At 48.3% G+C, this 22,909-nt stretch overlaps 1 protein-coding gene across 1 annotated transcript in view; it reads left to right on the top strand.

The window, feature by feature from the left end:
• Positions 1 to 8,351: 8,351 nt before the first annotated feature.
• Positions 8,352 to 22,909, top strand: part of NUP210 (nucleoporin 210) — a 121,918-nt gene continuing 107,360 nt past the window's right edge. Inside the window, exon 1 of the mRNA XM_070405882.1 lies at positions 8,352 to 8,601. Within this exon, the coding sequence (XP_070261983.1) occupies positions 8,387 to 8,601 (215 nt within the window). The 5' untranslated portion in view covers positions 8,352 to 8,386. The remainder of the gene's footprint in view (positions 8,602 to 22,909) is intronic.

Genomic DNA, 22,909 nt, shown 5'->3' with positions numbered 1-22,909 from the left:
TACCCTAATCCTATATAATAAAATGGTAATATGCAAATTGACCCTAATGGTGGGACAATCAGGAATGACCAGTCGCTATGACACGCACTGACCACCAGGGGGGCAGACACTCAATGCAGAAACTGCCCCCTGGTGGTCAGTGCACTCCAACAGGGGGAGCTCCACTCAGCCACAAGCTGGGCTGACAGCTGTGAGTACAGCGGTGGTGGCAGGAGCCTCTCTTGCCTCCTCAGCAGCATTAAAGATGTCTGATGGTCGGACATCCCCTGAGGGCTCCTGGGCTGCCAGAGGGATGTCTGACTGCCAGCTTAGGCCCGATTCCCTGAGGGGTCCCGGACTGCGAGAGGGCACAGGGCAGGCTGAGGGACCCCCCGAGTGCATGAATTTTCATGCACTGGGCCTCTAGTTAAGTTAATAACAATGTACCTACCTATATAGTTTAAGTTTAAAAAATTTGGCTCTCAAAAGAAATTTCAATCGTTGTACTGTTGATATTTGGTTCTGTTGACTAATGAGTTTGCCGACCACTGGCTTAGGGTATTTGGCAAGTGTGGATTGGTGGTCCAATGTATAGTCCATATAAGGTACATGGTTAATCACTCAGGTATTTCCAAGCTGCAGGTTACATCATACTCCTCCCACCAGTTGGGGGAAGGGAGGATCTATCATTCCAGGCTTTTGGTAATAGTAAAAAAATTGAGAGTTCGGGCAAGGTCAGGGGGCGAGGGTTCATCTTCCATAGCTACTTCCTGCTGAGAGGGGGTGTCGTTAGGGGCATCTACCCAGGGTCTCGAACATTCCGGTGACATAGGTGTCTCTAGGTTCTGAATTCAAGGCCAGATAGATCTCTCCCACCTTCTGGTTGGCGAACGCCTGCATTCTGTTCTGCAAAAAACTAGTAAAACAGCGCATGAGACAGGGGCCGAAGAGCAAAATTAAAAGAATAAATACCAGTGGGCCTAATAATGGGAGGAGCCATGGAGTAAGTGAGCCAAAGATGGCATACCCCACTTCTAGCTGGTTACGTTGTCTTTGGTCAAGCCTGTCCTGGAGAGATTTAATGTGATCTTTGACAATTCCTGATTCATTTACAAAGTAGCAGCATTCTTCCCCAAGAAAGACACAGGTACCCCCTTTTTCTGCTGTCAAGAGATCTAAAGTGCGCCAGTTCTTTAGGCCTACCACTGCTAAGGAATCTACCTGCTTTTGAAGGGATTCAATGGAATTGCTAATGATGGAGATATCTTCTGAAAATTCAGCAGACAATTTGTGGTAGAAATGAACAGAGGAGGAAATGCCTCCTACGCCTGTCCCTACTGCAGTGAGGACTCCTGTATCCACTAAGAGGGGAACAAGGGCCACCCTTTTGTGGCGAGACCTGAGAAGACCAAGAGAGGATCGAGTTCTCCCTCTGTTCTGATAGAAAGATTGGGGGTTAGGAAGACATAAAGGCAGAGTGAGTGTGACAGGTCCTGGGGAACACAGGTGTAGGCTGTAGTCCCACAGAGGAGAAAAATACGCGGTGGAGAGCAGGCTAAGGGAGGGGGTAAATTTATAGACTGTGCACAGTAGTAAGGTGTAGGGGTAGTTGAGATAGTGGTTTGAGAGGTATTTGTTAAACAAGTAGTGTTTTCCATATTAAAGAGAGAGATGTTGTATAGGGTGCATTGAGGTCTGGTATAGGTAAGAGTTAAGTTAGTGGTCCAATAGGTTGGGATTGGAGTGGCTATGATGAGGGTTTGAGCCAGTGACAGACAAATCCAGCAGGATATAGAGAAGGAGGGATTGATGTTAGAGAGTAGATGGAAAGTTGTGTTGATGAAGGTGGGCAAAGGAGTAGGTTCGGGGTCTGCAGGGCGAGAAAGAATGTCCTTTAGTGGGGGAGGGATAGGTCAGGGATTAATATAGGTTTTGATAAAGACAATTATAGTAGAATTGATGACTCCCTTGTCATCCCAAATCCGTTTCACCTGAAAAAAACCTTCATTGGTGCATTCATTGTTAGCTGCCTGTAGGAGGATTATGGTGAGGAGACGAGACATATAAAAGGAATTCGAAAACCTGAGCTTCTTCCGGAGTAAAAATTGGAGGGTCCCTTGCCAGGTAAGAGCCTGTGAGGAATGATGGGTCATCAGGTCCTGGATGGTGCCGCTGAGTCTTCTTCGGGATGGTGGGGAGACATTTGGTGAGCCTGAGAGAGGTAGGTATTGCAGTGAGAGTGGGAGGGAATGTTAGAATGGGCTGTTATCCAAGGGAAAAGAGAAAGGGAAGGAAAGGAGCAGTGGAAGCCAGGGACCTGGATATGAGGCTGGAGAAAAGGCAGGGGGAGGAGGGAGTAGGCCCCACAGCCTGTTCCGAGGCCTGTAGCCGCTTGGATTTTAAAACTGCCGTATTTTTCCTAGAGATAATGATCTCAGTTTCTGATAATAGCTGGACTGTTAAGTAAGCCTGTGCAGTCAAGGAAGTATCCTTTGGGAAAAGTGGAATGGGGGAGGGGGACAGGGTGAGAAGGCACTGAGGTCAGAGCAGTTTTCAGAGCATTAAAGGAGTGAGAATATTGGCCTTGGGATCTAAAGGCTCAGTGAGGGGGTTCCTTCGCCATGTGAAGTCATAGAGGAGCTTTGCAAGAAGACTACAGTTGTGAACCGGAGGCGAGAGTACCCAGTGAGCCTGAGAAAGGAGAAAATTTCTTGTTCAGAGGAGGGGACAGTCATGGAGGAGATAAGGAGATAAGCCGTTTACAGTCCCAGGAATGGCGCGGCCTTGTGGGGTGAGAGAGGGAAACTGAGGTAGGTGACTGTGGTTTGGGACAACTGGGCTTTATGAGGGGATACATGGTAGCCCTGGCTGGGCACAGAGGTAGAATGAGAAAAGAGTGAATGGGGGAATTTAGTAAGATGCAGTGTAAAGGTGAGGTGGCTAATGGCTATGAGACTAATCCATCAACCCCCATAATAGAGACTGAGGAGTGGACAAGGGTTCCAGCGAATTCAGAGAGGGCAGAATAAGTGGCCCCAGTGTCAATTAAAAAGGAGATCAGCTTATCTGCCACCACAGTCGTTACCCGAGGCTCTGTCCTGGTGATGTAAGTCTGTGGGGCCCTGTTGGGGCCTGGGCAGCTTCAGTGGCCAGTCCCAGGAGGTCTGGGAGCTCCAAACCGGATCCAGAGGGTGGCCATGCTGAGGCCTGGATCAGAGGGCCAGACTACAGTCTGATTTCCAGTGGCTGTCCCTTCCACACCTTGGGCAGGGCCCGGGGGGGCGGTCTCGGGTTTGAGCAGGACTTGGCTCAGTGTCTTTCCATGCTGCATTTGAAGCATGGGCCCGGAGGAGCCTTAGCCCCTGACTTACCCGCAGTTGGAGGACCAGCACTTTGTTTGGGGTTCGTGAGAGTGGTGGCTAGGAGCTGGAAGGCCTCCTACTGGGCCTCAGCCTTGGCCTGATCTCGCTTTTGATTTTGGATTTGGGTCTCCTCGTCTCTATTATTAAAGACCTTAAAGGTCAGGTTAACGAGGTCTTTTTGAGGGGTTTGCGGCGTATGTCAGGGGAGTAAAGGTGGTCTGGTCAGTGGAAAAAGAAACCTGAGATGCCTCTCAATCTGTGAGGCTGGACATAGAGAATGGGACGTGGACTCAGACTATGCCCTCAGTTCCTGCTGCCTCCCTCAGGGGTAGAATGGACGCGGGAATAGAAGAGGCTGTTGAGGAAGGCAGTCTTTGGATGACCTGAGAATGAGTGTTAGATGGGAAAGGCTGTTTTGGAGCTCACGTTCTCAGGATTTGGGCTTTCAGGGATTGGGGAGAAGGCGGCTGCTGGTTAGGAGGATCTGAAGAGAAAGAGCTGAGGCGTTTTTCAATTTGAGAAAGATCAGAAAGTGAGAGGGGAATGGCTACCCGGATAATACCCTCCCCTTGCAACCTCGCGCAAAGGGAACTGGCCAGCCACCTGTGAATTCGATTGCTGGCAGTCATGGGGGCAGAGCGGTTAGAATCCTCAGAGGGTAGAGCGTGGGGTGTGGATTCTACGGCAGGGTTGTAAGCGGGGGCAGCGGGAGCGGGAGAGGTGGAGATGAATGATCAGCTGGGTCTAAAGAGTCACAAGACAGAGAAAGGGGCTGAGGACTGGGTTGAGGGGGCGAAGGGGACTTCTCGAGGAGGAACTGATGAGTGGAACATGAGGAGTAAAGCCAGGGGTGAGAGCAGAGGGGAAATAAAACCTGTTCGTAGGGATTTTGAAAGCTTTCCCTGTCCGGTGGAAAAAATTATCTAGATCTCAGAGGATACTGGAATCGAAAGTGCCGTTTTTGGGCCACTGAGAGCCATTGTCAAGTTTATATTGTGGCCAGGTAGAGCTTCTTTGGTTTGATGTAGCCAGAAAGACCAAGGGTCGAGAGATTGGCGAGGAGACACCCTAAGGGTGTGTTTCGAGGGTGTTTGGACTGAGAGGTCCCTATGACCGGAGGGAAGGGCAAGCAGAAGTTGGGGAAGGAACAAGGAGTGTCCTCCTTTTCCCTCAGCCAACCTGTAGCGAGAGGCGAGAAAAGGTTCCAAGGTCGTCACCCTGAGACCTTTCCTGTGGAGTAGAAGAGAATTCCCTGCCAGGTACCTGGGCTTTCGTAGAACGTAGGAAACGTGTAGCCGAGTAGACGGGAAACTCTGTAGGCCCTAATGCCCCTCCAGGTCAAGGGAGCGAGAGAAAAAAAAGTAGGGGGTTGGGAAAGTCCCTGAAGCCTATCGGTGGAAGGGAAGCGATGAGATCCCCACGTGTCCTGGTGCGGCAGGGTTTGAGAGGTGTCCGGAGCCGGCCAATCAACAGAACCGTACCACCGAGCAGAGCCAGAGTAGGAGTCAGAAGCTGGGGCCTAGGTTTGAGGATCGTCCAAACTCCCATTCACCTCTCCCGGGTTTTGGCACCAAAAATAAAAAAATCAGACAGAGGCCAAAAACCAGGACCATAGGCTTTATTAGAGGAGAAGGACCTGCCGGGCTGTCTCGAAAGGTGAGGACAGCAGCACGTACGGGGTGAGCATGCCTTTTGAGGGGTGGAATGGGAAGGGGTGGGGGCTTAGTGTACTCGGCGCACACTGATTGGTGGCTTACTGTATTGTCCATATAGGACAATGGCTTAGGGTATTTGGCAGGTGTGGATTGGTGGTCCAATGTATAGTCCATATAAAGTACATGGTTAATCACTCAGGTATTTCCAGGCTGCAGGTTACATCATACTCTGCCCACCAGTTGGGGGAAGGGAGGATCTATCAGTAACTATTGAGCTACACTGGCTAGGGCTGTTTCCTGCTTATTTATATCCTACCTATTGAGTCACACAACAGTGTTTAAAACCCAGTCACACTGACATTCTTCTTCCAGGACATTTCATCTTGGAAATGTTCTGGAATGGTAGGCTTTTGGGTTGCAAAGACCAAATACCAACTTGGCTGATTTCATCAGAAAGCGGGGGAGGATTTTTTGTAAGTATACTGTCAGGTCGGCTGGGAGCCTGAAGAAACAGGCTTATAAAATGGGCTGGAACCCAGGATCTTCAGCAGAGATCCTGCTGCAGAAATGGGTCACTGCATGTCCCCATTCCATGACTATCAGTATAGCCTTCAACTGTCCCTGACCCTCACTCCCTACTGAAGGATCCAATCCTGGGTGATAGCATTAGGTTGGCCAAACCTACATCATATGCCTTTCTATGCCAGGCTGGCTGGGCTGGTGGAAGAATAGGAGGAGGATGTATGTAATGCATGCAGTAGGTCCATGCCCAGAAGGCCCATTCCATGCTCAGGGCCTATTTTCCTAGCTGCCGGAGTGTTTGCCTGCTGACAGCTCAGCTGAGTCCCTCCTAGTGCTGTCCTGGGAAGAGGAGAGCTGTTCACCAAAGGGGAAGATCTCGAATGTGAAAACATTTGTCCATCATTTTGTTGTTTCCCATTGGTTGTTTTTTGTTGGGGAAATTTCCTGACTGTTTTAAATTAAGCATACAGGTGGTCAGAAAGCAGTGTCCACCCAGATTATTTTGTAGGGTCTGTTTCTGTGTCGGCTATTTGTTTGTGGGATTAAACTTTATTTTTTGAGGTAATTGTAGATTCACATGCAGTTATAAGAAATAATATAGAAGGATCCCATGCACCTTTTACCCAGGTTCCCCTAATGGTAATTATCTTGCAAAACCAGAGGACAATATTACAACCAGGACATTGATATCAATACAGTTAAGGCACAGAGCGTTTTCACCACCACGAGGATTTCTCATGTTGTCCCTTTATAGCCACATCACCCCCCACCCCCACAGGCCTGGCCTTCCCCCACTGTCAATCTCTCATCTGCTCTCCATTTCTGTAATTTTGCTGTTTCAAGAATGTTATATGAATGGCGCGGGCATGCGCCGCATCTTTCCCCTACTCCCACCCCTCCCCTCCCCCTTCCCCCAGTCACCGTCTCCCCGAGAGCGCGCACCATCTCATACTGTGACTGCGTGGCCCGGGGCGCGCACCCCATAACCCTTTGTGGCTGGCTTTTTTCACTCAGCATATGTCCCTGGAGATTCACATGAGTTGTTCTATCAATGGCTCCTTCCTTAATTGCCGAGTAGTTAGTATTCCATGATGTGAATAGGTCTACTGAAGGGCCTCTGTGCTTTTCCAGCTTTGGGTTATTATGACTAAAGCTGCTATGAACATTTCACATACAGGCTTTTGTGTGAACATGAATTTTCATTTTTCTGGAATAAATGTCCAAGAGTGTGTATGTCTGTTTTTAATAATCTCATTCACACTTACAATCAGGATGTTTCAATTACAAATACATGTTCCTGATTTTTCCTCAATAATCAGAAGATCTGAAAGATGGGGTTACAGAGATTCATGGGCCAGAGTGCTTCAGTCCCCTAATGCCCTACCTAGTCCCGTTTACTTATTTACCTGCCTGGTGAGGCTCTTGGTTTGCCTATTTAAGTGGGCAGAACTGGAATATAATGAGTTATATCTTGATTTTTAAATGTACATGTTTGTATACGCATAAACTTTCTCTGGAAGTGTACTCAAGCAGAAAACACTGCTTACCAGAAGGTACTGGCGATGGGACAGTAAGGGGGAATCACTTTCACGATCAGCCCCTTTGAGCCTTGTTAATTTAAGCCATCTGACTGTAAAATGAATCAATAAAATGTGCAAACAAGAACACAAAGATTTCTGCACAGAGACCTCTCTGGGGCTGGATGCTTTCCATTCAACTCTCTGTTTCTTCAGAGAAAATAAACCATTGGAACTCCCCTTCCCAGAGCACCTGGTCCCACCAGGGAAGACCTCCCAGTACTGGGATATTTAGAGGTTCCCCCAACCCACACATTCCCTGGCCTAGGGACTTCAGGCTTTGAGAGTGACCCCTAGACACCCCTCATCACCATCCACAAGCCCAATGACTCCTGAGGGGCAGGCTCAGACCCATCTGGGCCTCTCTGAAGTCCAGTGAGGTGTCTGCCCAGCCCCAGGGCCACCTTCTCCAAGAAGCCTTCCCCAGCATGATTGAAATCCAGTTTCTTCTTCCTTGTCAGGTGGTGGCATCATTTTGTGTCTTCCTGATAACAATTCAGAGCACACTTTCTGGATGCAAGCTCACCCTGTTCCCTTCCTGACCTCCCACTAGGCTGAACCCTCCCTGCAGCAGATTAACATTTTTAGAAATGCTGGTGCACCTGGTGCCTGCTGAACCCACCTTCACACAATTCATGACAAAAACTACAAACCACAGAGGACAAAAAGTACATTGAATTTAAGAGCTGGGATTTTTGCATGCAGATGAATTCAGTGATGCTGAACTTTCTCTCTTTCTTGGGTCGGGGTGAGGGTAAGAGTGTGCTCTAGGAGTGCTGACGCCCTTAATCTGCCCTTTGGGTAAACCACATTGACGTGCTAAGTACCGCCATAGAGTTGAAACCACAGGGTGTGAACGTGGGAGCCAGAAAATGCTCAGGGCTTCCCGCGTCGTCCAGGGTGTCCCGCAGGCGCGCGCCTTCAGGCTCTCCCCACACGGCGTGTACCCAACGCTCCTACTCCCTACGGTGGCGCGGGCATGCGCCGCATCTTTCCTCTACTCCCACCCCTCCCCTCCCCCTTCCCCCAGTCACCGTCTCCCCGAGAGCGCGCACCATCTCATACCGCGACTGCGTGGCCCGGGGCGCGCACCCCAGCCCCTCCCTCCGCCCGCCGTGCCTGTGAGTGGGGTCGCAGTGAGCTCGGCCCCTTTGGTTCCCGCGCTGCCCCGCCCCGCCCCGCCCCTCTCGCTCCCGCGCTTATCACCTGCTGGCCAGGCGCGCGGGCGGGGACTTCGGGCGCGAGGGGGAGCGCGCGGGCGATCGGGTCGCTGGAGGTGAAGCGAACGAGGATGGCGGCGCGGGCAGCCGGGTCACCGGAGGTGAAGCCGGCGAGGACAGCGGCGCGGGCTCGGGGGCTGCTGCAGCTGCTGCTCGCGCTCTCAGTGCTGCTGGCGCTGGGCCCCGCCGCAGCGGCCAAGCTCAACATCCCCAAAGTGCTGCTGCCCTTCACGCGGGCCACGCGCGTGAACTTCACGTTGGAGGCCTCGGAGGGCTGCTACCGCTGGTGAGGCTCGGCCGCGGCCCCGGGCTGCGGGCGGGAGGGCGGGCGCTGCAGGTGCGCCGCGCGGGGGCAGGCGGCGCGAGCGGGTCTGGCGGGCGGGGGGCGCTCCTTCCAGGCCCGCGTGCAGCAGGTGCGGCGGCCGGACCTGGCGGCGTGCACGCCCTGGCGCCGCCACTGCGCACGGCGCCGCCGCTGGGCCTCTGCGCCAGGGCCGCCTAGGCCTGACGGGCCGTGACCTGCTTTTTTGTGGGTTCCTCGGGAGCAGGGGCTCCACCCAGTCGTCCTGACTGGGGACAAGGGTTCTCAGGACGTCTCCGGTCGGGAGTGGAATGTGCCCGAGCGTCTGGGCCGGGATTGGCGTCCTGTAGTCTTCTTGTTCTGTACTCCAGGGAGCAGGTGGACAAGGCCCTGCCAAGCCTAGTGATGGGGTACTCATCCCTGGCACCACAGTGGTGTGGGAATTAGGTTTGTGGAGAAGTGTGGAAGGCGTGTGTGGGAGTCAAATCATATCCCTGCGGCATCTTTGGGAAGAACATAAACCTGTGATGAAAGGGCTTTTGGAGGAAATACTAGGGATCCGTTTGACAGACGAGAAATGAGACACAAGAATGTGGTTGGTGACTCATGCCCAAGTTTCTCAGAGTGGAGTTAGCCATGATGCCTCAAGCTCAGACACCTCTCCTTGGCTTCTCAGGGGAATTCAGGGATTCTACACTCATTGTGGGGGATGTGATACTAATGAAACTAGAGGGCTCTGTGCCTCCTCCCCACATCAGGGAGACCTGGCTAGGCTCCTGGCAGGGCAGGGTGATGTGGTCCAGCCCTTTCATCCAGCAGATGGGGAGTAATTTGGCGTCTACTACTAGCAGGGTGGAGACAGCCTTTGGTGTGCCTGAGGCCCCCACCAAGATGGGCCTTGCTAGAGATGAAAAGGAGGACGTAGTCCCCTGCCTGCGCCCCCCCCCCCCCCCCCCCCCCCCCATGGTACACCTTTGCTCCTCCCTTTCTTTCAGAGTCTCAAAGCAGGGTCTGTGTTGTGGCTTAACAAGGTGGGATCACATTACAGAGAAGTATGTGTGTATTTTAAGTTTGTTTGAATATTCGTCTGTGCAAGTGTGGTGCCCAGAGCAGCTTTCTTCCTTACTTGCACCTTTTTATTTTTCTGTAAGTTGGACTCCTAAAATAAGGACATGCTATGTCAGCCAATTGCATTTTGGGTTTAGTGTCTTCTGTGCCTGTGGGCCTTGTTTCTGGCTGGCTGTCAGAGGCTGATCTTTAGCTCTAAGTTTTCTATATCCCTGTCTAGGGCCTTGTCTTGTGTGGAAAGTTTAGCTGTTCATGCTTTACAGGAGATACATGCTCACTCTCTGGTTGAAGTTGTCTGTTCTCTTACTATATTGGTGAGAAAAGGAAGCTGTTATTAAAAACAGCTGGCTTCATAGGAGTCCTTTTGGATGTATTTGTATGCTGCTTCCTCTGAGCTTCTTTAACTGTACTCCCCCAACCCCCAAAGTAACAATCTTTTTTGTGTGTATTTTTGTGTGCATTTTCTTCTGAATGGAGCATATAGACTAAGGTTATTTTAATTTACTTGTTATAGCTTCTTAGGAGGGAGGGGAAAAACAACACACTTAGTCTCTGACACATCAGAAAAGCTTTAAGTGAGCTATAACTTGTTTTGCATCTGATCCATAGTTTTTATTGCAAGTGTGTGACTGCTCATTCTATGTGTCTCCTCAGGTGTTTGGTGGTTGTGATTTCCCCTTCACAGGAAAATCTTCCATCAGTCAAGTACTGAAAATGCTTTCTTTATTTTTAGTAGTGCTGTTCCTAGTTTCATCATCTATTATTTAGTTCAGTGATTTTCAACCTTTTTCATCTCATGGTACACATAAACTAATTACTAAAGTTCTGCGGCACACCAAAAATATATATTTTTTGCTAATCTGATAAAAAATAGGTATAATTTTGATTCACACTGGATGCCTATTGTATTTGCAGTTGTCATTTTTTTTTATTTAACAATCTCAGGGAAAATAAGTCATTGCCCCTGACTAAAGAGTCACATATTGCATGTTTTAAAACTTCTTTTGGCACACTGGTTGAAAACTGCTGATTTAGTTGGCATGTAGACAAGCTGTATGTCTGCAGTAATCTAAACCTGGGAGGAAATATCCTCTGCATCCAAAAAGCTCATTGTTAAGTCTCTGTGATGAAACACAAAGGAAGTGTAAACTCTCCTGAACCTTGGAGTTACTTTGGTTATCCATAGAATTTGAAGTCAAGCTCCAAATTTACTGAAATCACATGCCCGAGCCAAGAAACAGTTTTGTCTTCCTGTTTCTTGATTTTATAGCATCAAATAATTGGACAGTTTTAGGGCCAGAGGAACCATAGAGATCATCTAGTCTAAACTGCCTCTGTTTTAGTCTAAGCCTCAGAGAGGAACCTGCTGTCTGTGATGTCCTGTAGAATGATGGTCTGTAAGTTGAGCAAGATCCCATAGGACATAGGACGCTTCCAGTTCTACCCCATTCAGGAACTTACAGCCTCTGGCTAATTTGCCAGACTAATTGAATCCCTCCAATTACACTCAGCATTGCTGGTTATGTGACAGGTTCCTGATTCTTTTTAAATATTTTGTGTGATTGAAAATGCTCCATAAAGTGTATTTCATTAGGTCCTTTTTAAAGATATGTTTTATACAAAAATTATATTATATGGAAAATTGTGGAAAGAGAAATATATCATAATTCTTCAACTATAATACAATTAATCAGTCACCATTTCAGTTTCCTTTTAATCATTATTTTTTCCCTCTAAGCTCAAACCTGGTATTTAGGCCACTTGGTAACCTCTTTCTCTTCCAACCACCAGCTAAAATGAAAGTCCAAGTACTTTACTATGCTGTTTCAAAATATTCCTAGGTGTTCAGTGTCTGAGCACTATTCTGCTAGGTAGATGTTACATTTTCTGCTTATTCTTTTCCTTTTGGTTGAAGTCTCAGGGTTTCTGGATTCTTCAGTGGGCTGCCCTGTCTTGGAGAAACTGAATGTCTTAGTCTGGTTTCCCAGAAGCAGAGCTCGAGACAAGGATTTAGTGTGTGTGGCTTATCAAAAGGTTTCTCTGCTGAGAAGTGGAATAGGGAAGGGGAGGTGAGTGAGGATGTGGTCTCAGAGAAGGTCTAGCCTTGGGCTGATCCATGGGACCCTCTGGAGTTGACTTGCATGCAGGTTGTCCTCTCTTGAGGTGAGGGGGAAACCAGGCTTGAACTTTTTTGCCCAATCAGCCATTGGCTGCTCCTGAGGGGAGGGGTGTGTGCAGCCTCCTAGGCCTCTGGCTGGAGCCTAATGGCGGAGGGTGTTTGATTGGACAAGGTTGTGGATATAAACTGTGAGCAACATTTCTCCCCACAGCTGAGGGGCATGGGGTGGGCCTGCCTGGTAAAGAGCATCTGGCACCTGGCAGGGAATACACAGTGCCCACTGAATCGAGCTGTGCACAGGCGGCCGAAAACTCCCCAGGGCAACATGGAGCTGCCTGATGTGTTTGCCAGGCTTGGTCCTGAACTGGGTGCACTCTCTCACCACAGCCCGGCACTTCTCAGCCACAAGTGTAAGGATTATTGGGGAGGCAAGTGGGACCCCGTTCTGCTACATGGGCCCTGTACAGTGGAGTTTGTCCTTGGAGTATGCTGTGTCGCAGGCAGCTCAGGTGACCCATTGAGAATCAGTGGACATGAAAGACCCACAGTCCCTTTGTTCTTGCTGACCCGCGTCTGAGAGTCCAGCACCTCCCTGAGATATGTACTTCCCAGGGTCCCTCTGCCTGGCCCCAGCAGGAGGAACCAGCAGCAAGTCACATTGCAGCACTTTGCAGGCTGAAGTTTGGGGAGAGAGGGTGAGGTGAAGGTTTCCTCTGGCTCCTTCCAAAACCCTGCTACCTGCTGAGCCAAGTTGGAACCTCATCCAGTTCCAGCACCTTCTGCTGGGTTCACAGACTCAGCCTGCAGAACAGAGCAGTTCACATGTTGGAAGCTGGACAGGTGAGGCAGTAGGCCTGACGGGAACTGGCTAATCAGGCTCTGACATTAAAATAAAACATTTACAATGTGGAAGCTTACAAAAAAGGGGGCTTCATTCATCTGGAGGCTGACCAGTTTGGAACTTCTGCACCTATTCATTGGGCCTTCTGTGGCCTGTAACTGTGCTTCTGTTCCCCTGGTCTGGAGTATTTTTCCCTTGACACCCCATTTGTGGGCACTGTTCATCCTTACACACTCAGACCAGTCTCTCTCCTCCTTGCTTCTGCAGGGGTCTTGGAGTGGTAGACTGTGTTTGTGTGTTCTCACTGGGGGTCGTATTTGGTGTTATTTCTGGCAGAGATGCCACGTGCCTGCAGGTCCCAGGACAGTGCTCACTGTGAAGAGCTGTCCTGCCTGAGTGCCCTAGGGACAGCATTGATGACAACCATATTTCACAGGTGAGGGCTGGGGATTCACTTAACAGGTAGGTCATGAATATTTGTGACTGTATGAGCCAGGTGCCACTCCAGGTCCCAGGGGTGACAATGGACAAGCAGAGGAGAACCTGTTTTCCTGGAGCATAAACTAAGGAAAGTACAGGCCACATTCCTAGTGGTGAGTCTTTGAGGACATGAGCAGTGTGCTGTGTGATTCTGTAGAGGGCAGCCAGGAGAAGCCTCTGGAGCTGAACTGGAACCTGAGTGGGACCAACCGGAGGGAGCAGCAAGTGCCGGGGCCCTGGCGGGGACTGAGCTTGTTGGAAGAGCACAAACAAGCAGGTTTGGTGAGGAAAGTGGTGTTAGGAGATGAGGTTAGAGAGGTTGGCAGGGGCTGGGCCTGTGGGACCTTGTGGCCTATGGTTAGGAGACAGGAAGCGGGTGGTCAGGGTCAGGAGTTGGGTGGCATTAGCCTGGGACTGGTTCTCTGGGCCTTGCTCTCCCCTCTGCATCTGGCCTGGGGGCTGCCTGCAGCGTTAGTTCCTGCAGGACTGGTGGGGCCTTGCTAAACTCCCTTCATGAGACCCAGAGAGGGAGGTGCCTGGAAGTGTGTGCTCCTTTCAGTTGACCTGGTGCCTGGGTTGTTTACTTCCTGCTTCATTTCTGGGTTCCCCATTCTGCTCATCTTCCGGCCTGCAGGCCTAACTCTGCCCAGGAGGGGCTGGACCTGCAGGTGGATAGAGGGTTGTCTGTCACTTCCACTGCCACCCCCTCCCCCTTGGCACAGCTCTCACTTTTTCTTCTCCCTGTGGTTTTCTGGCCTGAACCTCCCTGTCCGGGGCTCCACATCCTCTGCTCAGCTCCTGTGCCTCCCAGAGCGCCAGACACATTCTGTGTGTCCGAGGGCCTTATGTGACGTTAAGATTGGGAAAGCTTTACCCTTTCAGAATTCAGTGTCAGTCCTTTAGAGTTCCTCAAAATAAACGTTTATTTCTGGTTCCAATATGTTGTTTATATTTTTTTCTTTGAAAAATTGCAGTAAAATATACATACTATAAAATGTGCCTTCTTAAGCATTTTTAACTGACGGTTCAGTGGCATTGAGTACATTCATACTGTTGTGCAGCCATCACCGCCATCCATCTCCAGGACCCTTTCATTAGTGCCAGTTGAAACTCGATACTCATCAACTATCAACTCCTCATCCCCTTTCTTCTAGCCCCTGCAACCACCATTCTACCTTCCTTAACACCTTTTAATATTTGTCTGTCTTCAGAGGGAGCAGGACGATGGCTCAGAACCTTTGCAGGCAGCAGTGCCTCCCCACCCAGCTCCACCTTCCCAGAATCTAGTAACATTGTTTTGACTCACCTTTGTTTTTATGGTTACTGCAGATGTATGGCAAATGATAGCGGCTTTCTATCTACAGAATTGATATAGGTTTCCTTTAAAGTACTGTTTCTATAAAGAAGAATCAATTCAAAGGAAAAAAATAAGGAGAAGATATAAGGGTTACCTGGATGTGACTGGATCCAGGAGGCAGCATACAGCAAGAGGCCCAAAGGGGGGAAAGGCTGGCAGAGGGCAGCTGCCCGGTGGCCAGAGGCACATGTCCAGAGGCAGGGGCTTGGAATATTGTGGGAGGGGTGTGGCAGAGGGAACAAAAACAGCAGAACCAGTTTTTTTTCTGCTAATCCCTTTGCATGTTATTCCCCATTTAATCCTAAAAACAAAATTTAACCCTTGTAGGAATGACTTCCACTGCACAAATGGGGAGCCAGAGACCAGGGGCCTCACAGACAGTTAGTGGCAGAGCCACTTTCAAAACCAGGTCACTTGCTCTAGAGCCAGCTCAGACCTGGGAGGCAAGAGGAAATGAGCCAGCACTTCTCAGCTAACAGTTGGTTTACCTAGTTCCTTCAAGACGGTTTTAGAACAGTTAGTGCCACTTGAAAAGCAGTGGCAAGGATACATGTGGGGTGTGGGGTGTTTGAGGAAGAGGTTAAGGCCATTTTCTGCCCAGGTTTGGAAGCTGGCCCCTCCCTGTGGACAGGGGTGGGAGGCCTTTGTCCTTATTTTGAACTATCTTTGTGCCTTCAGCACAAGGGAGTGGGACAGTGTCCAGACCAGGGGTCTAGAGCCAGGCTGGACTGAGGCATTTTTCTAGGAGTATGAATATGGGCAGATTACTTATCATGCAGAGGTTTCCTTGTGTACCAAATGAGGTTTTAATAGAATTAAAATGAAATATTTGTGATGTGTTTCATTCTGTGACTGACACATAAAAAGCACATAATAAATGAAAGGTTTTTTCTTTAAAAAAATATAGTACCAGTAGTTTGAATGAAATAAGGCAACGAACATTAACAGAATTCAGTCGGGGGGATTTCGTTTGTCTAGATTCTTCTGATCGTATGTAACAGGAAACCCAAACCACAGTAGCTTAAATAAAACAATGGCATGTTCTGGCTCATAAACCTGGAGGCAGGAAGGATTTGTTTTGGGCATCTGTGTTGCAGGAGCTTTTCAGCAGTACTTGGTCTCTCAGTCCTCAGGTCTTGACTTCAGCTAGGTGCTCTCCTGGAGTAGAAGAAAACAGTTCCAGCCCTGCAGCCCCCAGAGTCAAGTCTAGTGGGGCACATGCTTGGGTCTGAACCCTGGCAAACCAGGGGAACACACAGCTGATTCACCAGGCCCCAGGCACCTGCTTCCTAGTGTCCAGAGCAGTGTGAGTACTCTGAGGCTCATGGTCTGAGAGTGGAGAAGAAATGGCCCCCCCAGAAAATCTGGACACTGTTACTGAAAGAGATGGGTGGAGACTGGGCCACCCAAACCAAGCACAGGTCCCCTACAGGAATGACATCCATGTGTGTGCATTGACCTCACTCACCTGCTCGTTGAGCTGTTTAGATGTTTGTGTGTGTGTGAGAGGGCAGATATACCCTGGGCGGGGTGCTTGAAGAGAGCTGCTGTGGTCTGGGAGGAGGTCATGGTGGGATGTGAGTGAGAATGACGAGAGGAAAGAAGGCGACATGGCTGTGTGGCCGGCACTGAGCCTCAGTCTCCCAGCTGTAAGGTGGGTGTGCTGGGCCCACCTCCTGTGTAGAACTTTGGGGATGGTTCTGAAAACACTTGGAAAGGCCTTTTTTTTTTTCCATTTAGGATATTTGGTGTCTTTTTTTCCATTTAGGACATTTGGTAAAATTAAGTTTATAATTACAAACCTTCTCATAAAGAGAACTCTAATTTCAGATGGCCTTACCGTAAATTCTTTCAACATTTATGAAGAAATAGTACAAGTCCTTTATAAACTCTTTTAGGAAGGAGAGAAGGAACGATCATTTCCTAGATCATTTTTGTAAGGCCAACATTACAGTGATTGCAAACCAGACAAAAACATTACCAGTAAAAGAAATACATAGACCAAAAGCACAAAATTCCTTAACAAAATACTAGCAAATCAATTCCAGGAAAATATAAAAAAGGATAATGTATCATGACCAACTGGGGTAAATCCCAGGAATGCAGGTTTGGTTTAGCATTAACAAAGGAATCAGTATAATTCACCATATCAACAGAATGAAGAGGAAAAGCCACAAAATCCCCATAGGTGCAGAGTAGTCAACACCATTCATGAGAAAAATTTACAGCAAAGTAGGAATAGAAGAGAATCAATTCACAATCTGATAAAGGGCATCTACAAAAACATGTGCCAAAATCATATGCTACTGCAGTAGGGCAAGAAGTGAACAAGCCACAGGCCCTGTCCTTGTCTGCAGTGTCTGAGGGAAGTTGGACAGGGAAAAGCATTATTGCCAAGCCATTGTATTGGGGCCTTTGAACTCGCTGATCCATTTCCCCCAGACACTCTTCTTCCGGATGTCCAAGAGCCCACGCCTGCTGCTCCTTTACAGACATGTGGGTCTCTGCTCCCATGTCACCCTCTCCGTGAGGCTTGCTCTCACCATTCTACTGAAAATTACAGCCTTTCCCTATCCTGCTTTAATGCTTTCCATAGCCCTATTTTCTAAGACCCCATATTCACTCATTTTGGTTATTCTTGTTCTCTTCCCACTGAAATGTAAGCTCTGTGAAGGTGAGGATTAATGTATAATTAGTACTTTGTTGTATTCTCAGCTTAGAACAGTGCCTGGGACATTGCACATAACCCAATAAATATGGATTCAATGAATGAATGAATGAATTAGGGGCCCCAAGGAGACCAGTGGTGTGGAAACTGAGAGGAGGGTAGGTGAGGAGGATCAGAGATGGGTCCATGGAAGAGTTGCCATTTGCCATGAGCCATGAGAGTTGGGCAACATGAGAGTGGGTGAGAAGGGCATGTGAAATGGAGGGAACAGTATAAGCAAAGTAATGGAGCGTGGAGGTGTGAAAGCTGAGAGGGAGGGAGAGACTTCTCAGCAGAGATTAGACTTGAAGTTGGAAGTTCAGGCTCTTTCCAAGAATGTGACCTTGAACCAGGGACCCTCTCTTGGGCCTGAATTTTTGCTTGTGGCTCTAAGGATGGTAGGGTGGGGGCATGGAGGAGGCCGCTCTTGGGGCCCTGACAACAGGGATCAGGGTCAGGCTTCATTAGGAGAAGAGGATGGACAGGGTCAAGCATAAATGATCACAATATGGAAGGCCCCGCATTTTCATTAAAGAGCAGAGTTCTTGTGCTCAGAATCATGCCAAATACTGAAGGGCCACAAGCCCCTTATTTGGGAGCCTCCTGTTTTCTGAACTTGAGAGCTTACTGTGTGCAAGGCCCTGTGATAAGAGCTTTGTTATTGTACTAAACCACTCTATCCCTTTGCACCAGGTACTGTTTTTATTCCCATTGTATAGAAGAGTAAGTGGAGGTCTAAAGAGGTTAAGTCATTTGCTCAAGGTCACACAGCTAGTGAATGGCAGCACCCTGCTGTCTCAGAAATTCACCTTCCAGCAGATATCAGTAGGCAGAGAGCTGAGCAAGGCCATGTCCCATCACAGAGTGCTGCTCACCACTTAGCCACAGGCCTTCAACTCACTGGGTGATGCCCACCACATTAGGGAGGGCAACCTGCTTTATTCATTCCACTGGTTACATGTTGATCTCATCCAGACACCAGGGGCCCAGAGAAAGACCTTAACACATCCATGTAGGCCTTGGGGAGTGTTGTTGAGTGGGGGATAGTGGGATAGACATGCCCACCAGCAGCTGAGATGGATGGATGAGCCAAATATGTGCGAGCTGGAGCAGCACACACCTTTGGCGGATAATTTAAACTGGAGTCTGCTCTCAGTAGAAAAGCCTTATGAGCCAGGACCTGCTTCTTTAACAGAACATGCTGCTGCATCCAAGTGAATTGGGCTGTTGGAGTAGGAGATGTGGCTTCAGTGGGGGCAGGTTACAGTGTGGATCCACTGGAACCTCACCGTGAGGGGGACAGCGAGGCCCGATGACACGTCATTGCTAGAGTCTGTGGTCTTCGTACCTCTTTAAAGTACAGCCAAAACAAATGGCTTCAGAATGTCCTAGAAGGAGTCAGATAGCTAAAAATAACCTTTTGCTGTTAACAGAAACACCACCCTAGGCTGCCCTAAACCCTCTGTGGATGGTTGGGATGAGCCCCTCTGGCTTCAGATGGAGCATTCTGGAGCCCAGAGAAAATTCCCAAGTGAAAATGGGGGTGGAGGATGTGGTTGTCCACCCCCTGGTAGTTTGCCACGTCTGCTACTGACTTTTCTTAGCACTTTATCATTCATTATGAAGTGTTTCCAGCCCTCCCAGAGGCCTCGTGAGGACCAGTCTGGCTCCTATTGCACTGAGCTCAGCCCAGGTTGAGTGGGTGCAGGGATTCCAGACTGCTCTAGGCCTGTGTGTGGGCTCTTTCCCTGCATGGGTCTGGCTGTCTTCAGGCTGGGACAGCCCACCACTGCAGGCCTGAGGATGGGGTGGGTGCCTTCTTCCCCAGGCAGCTCGAAGTAAGGCATGCTGCTTTGTCTTATCTCTGGGCTACACTTACTGCCCTGTGTCAGCCCTAAGTGCAAAGAGCCTTTCTTAAGGGGTTGTAGGAGGGTTCAGCACCTGCTACCCCCAACCAGCCCTTGGCAGAGATCAGAAGATGCCCACGGGAGTGGTGAATTAAGAGTACTATATCTGATTGGCTCTCCACCCAAAGGCCTGCCCTCAGAGCTGACTGTCCAGTCCCATAGTCACTTGCCACTCTTGGGAGTCCTTGACATGCTGCTGGGTCCACGTAATATTTGTGATATGTTGGATTAAGTAATATGTATTATTAAAATTAATTTTATCAGTTGCCCTGCCTGTGTGGCTCAGTTTGTTGGAGCTGAGGTTGTGGGTTCAATCCCAGGTCAGGGCATATATGGGAGGTAACTGATGGATGTTTCCCTCTTTCTCTCTCTCTCTCTCTCTCTCTCTCTCTCTCATCTCCGCCTCATCGGGGACATTGATAGTGAGGGGGTGGGGGTGGGGGAGGGGGAGGCGTGCACATGGTAGGCAGGGTGCATAGGGGAAATCTCTGTACTTAACACTTAATGTTGCTATGAATCTAAAACTGCTCTAAAAATAGTCTATTAAATTATTTTTAACTGTTACATCTTTCTTTTTTTTTTTTTTTATTAAATTTTTATTGTTCAGATTACATTTGTTCCTCTTCCCCCCCCCATAACTCCCCTCCTTCCAGTTCCCGCCCCACCCTCCGCCCTCACTTCCCACCCACTGTCCTCATCCATAGGTGCACGATTTTTGTCCATTCTCTTCCCGAATCTCCCATTCCCCTTTCCCCCCCAAGAATAGTCAGTCCATTCCCTTTCTATGTCCCTGATTCATTATAATCACCAGTTCATTCTGTACATCAGATTATTTATTCACTTGATTCTTAGATTCACTTGTTGATAGATGCATGTTTGTTGTTCACAATTTGTATCTTTACCTTTTTCTTCTTCCTCTTCTTAAAGGATACCTTTCAGTATTTCGTGTAATACAGGTTTAGTGGTGATGAACTCCTTTAGCTTTTCCTTATCTGTGAAGCTCTTTATCTGACCTTCAATTCTGAATGATAGCTTTGCTGGATAAAGTAATCTTGGTTGTAGGTTCTTGGTATTCAGCACTTTGAATATTTCTTGCCATTCCCTTCTAGCCTGCAAAGTTTCTGTTGAGAAATCAGCTGACAGTCGTATGGGTATTCCCTTGTAGGTAATTGAGTCTCTTTCTCTTGCTGCTTTTAAGATTCTCTCTTTGTCTTTTGCTCTTGGCATTTTAATGATGATGTGTCTTGGTGTGGTCCTCTTTGGATTCCTTTTGTTTGGGGTTCTCTGCGCTTCTTGGACCTGTAAGTCCATTTCTTTCACCAGGTGGGGGAAGTTTTCTGCCATTATTTCTTGAAATAGGTTTTTAATATCTTGCTGTCTCTCATCTTCTGGCACCCCAATTATTCTGATATTAGTCCGCTTGAAACTGTCCCAGAGGCTCCTTACACTGTCTTCACACTTTAGGATTCTTTTTTCATTTTGCTTTTCCAGTTGGGTGTTTTTTGTCAAATCTTTGGTTTGATTCTTGTGCTCCTCTGGACTGCTATTGGGTATAATATTCTTTATTTCAGTCAGTGTATGCTTACTTTCTAATTTCTTTATCGTAGCATCGAGGGTCTCATTAGTTTTCGTGAGGCTCTGCTCAAGTTTATAGCAAGCCCTCAAAATTGCGATTTTTAGCTCCATATCCTCCATTTCTGTCATGTTTTTTTGTCTCCGCATCTTTTATGCTTTCTTGGTGCACCCCCTTGTGGTCTTTGTGCGCAGTCTTGTTCTAGCCAAGCCTTAATTGTTGTAGTTAACACTAGAGGGATTTGACCACCAGGCCGACTGGCTGTAGGAATCAGCTGTGTGGAAAACTTCAGTCCTCTGGGGAGGCGCTAGTCCCGCCTTTGCCTGAGGCGATCGGCAAATGGCTCTGAGCAGGGCTTGGGCGGGGCGGGCTCAACAGGGTGGGGGGAGGGAGCAGCTATGGCTGCTCTCAGTCCGTCTCCAGGGGCTCTGCCTCTCTGTCCCCGCAACAGCTGCAAACCTCGGAGGGACCGTAGCCAGACAGTCCCGCTTCTCCTGTTTGAGTCTGGGTCCCTAGAGACTCGCCCGGATCTGTAGCCCAGAGTCTGAGACTCACTCCTGATTGAAAACGACAACCGCGCCCTCAGCCACCAGCCCGCTTTGCGCGCGCACCGCCGCACCACCGTACCTTTAAATTTTCCACACTGCGCCTCCTCTGTGCGTCGGAATGCTGTTGTTTTTGCTTCTAGTTGAAGAGTCTCTCCTCAGCCAGCCTTCCTGTGGTTCTGGTTGATGTCCGTTCCGTCTTTTAGTTGTATTTTTGAAGTGGTTGTTCGAGGCAGCAAACTCTGGTGTTTACCTATGCCGCCATCTTGGTTTCTCCCTGTTACATTTTTCATAAGTCAATTAGAACATTTTAAATGTGATTCACCTCATATTTCTACTGGGCAGGGCTGCTTGTACTTAATAAAGCCCTACAAACAGTAGGCACACAATGAAAGGTGCAGTGTTCCCAGCCAGGCTCAGAAGGCTGCCTGGCGTGGCAGGTGCAGACCGAGAAGGGGTAGGGATGCGGGATGAAGGGCTTCATGCCTCTTCAATTGGAACTAGATAGCTCTGTTCTTATCAGCAGTGATTTATTTGTTGGGACTCTGAGATTAACTCACTGCTGTGAGGGAATGAGAAAAGAGGTGTTGTCCCTAGTTTGTTCTTGAGATTAAGGCTTGGAGAGGGAGTGGCATTTATATCCTAGACTGGGAGTCCAGATCTCTAGCTCCCAGCTGCCGTTAAACAAGACAAACCATGCTGTTTCTCAGGGTAAAAGCAGGAAATGATGAATTGTCTTTATTTTTTCCTAATAGACTTTACTTTTCAGAACTGTTGCAGGTTCATAAAAATATTGAGCCAAATTATGAATTTTCTATATAGCACCCCTCCCCTCAGTATCCCCCATTATCAATATCCCACACTAGAGTGGTGCATTTATTACAAATGTTGAGCCTGCACTGCCACATTATTGTCCATAGTCCATAGTTTATATTATAGTTTGTACTTGGTGTTGTGCATTCTATAGGTTTGGAGAAATGTGTATTGCCTTGTATTATTATAGTCTCATACAGAGTAGTTTCATTTCCCTAAAAAATCCTCTATGTTCTGCCTATTCATCCTTCTCTCCCCAGTATTTTACACAATTTAAAAATTTGGATTAATTTTAGATTTACAGGAAAGTTACAAGGATAATACCAAGTTCCTGTAAACCCTTTACCTAGCTTCCCCTAATGTTAACATCTTCCATAACCAGGAACACTTGTCAAAATCAAGAAACTGACATTGGTACATGACAGTTCACTAAACTCTAGGCTGTTTGATATAACCATTTTCTCCACTAAAGTTATTTTTCTGTTCCTAGATCCAGTCCAGCATCAGCATTGCATTTATTTGCCCATTTCCTTTGTCTCCTCTGTCTCCTCTGATCTGTGTGAGCTTTCTAATTTGGTCTTGTTTCCACAGTAAGTGTGGTGTGTGCACACATGTTTGGAAGGTTTAATGTCCGTTGAAAATGCTCTTAAGAGTTCCAAAGCTATGGCCAGTTAAATGGGGTGTTTTTCCAGCATGGGTGTGAGCATTTTGCCACAGCTACCTTCTCTCACCTCTTGTATATTCTTTTTTTAAAAAATATATTTTTATTGATTTCAGAGAGGAAGGGAGAGAGAGATAGAGATAGAGAGAGAGAGAGAGAGAGAGAGAGAGAGAGAAACATCAATGATGAGAGAGAATCATTGATCGGCCGCCTCCTGCATGC

This window comes from Myotis yumanensis, unplaced genomic scaffold (assembly GCF_028538775.1).
Source record: "Myotis yumanensis isolate MYYU_CA2020_CCGP unplaced genomic scaffold, mMyoYum1.0.hap1 SCAF_2, whole genome shotgun sequence".
In the NCBI taxonomy this organism is placed as follows: Eukaryota; Metazoa; Chordata; class Mammalia; order Chiroptera; family Vespertilionidae; genus Myotis; species Myotis yumanensis.
Note: the sequence above shows the minus strand (reverse complement) of the source record. Positions and strands in the feature narration are given on the sequence as shown.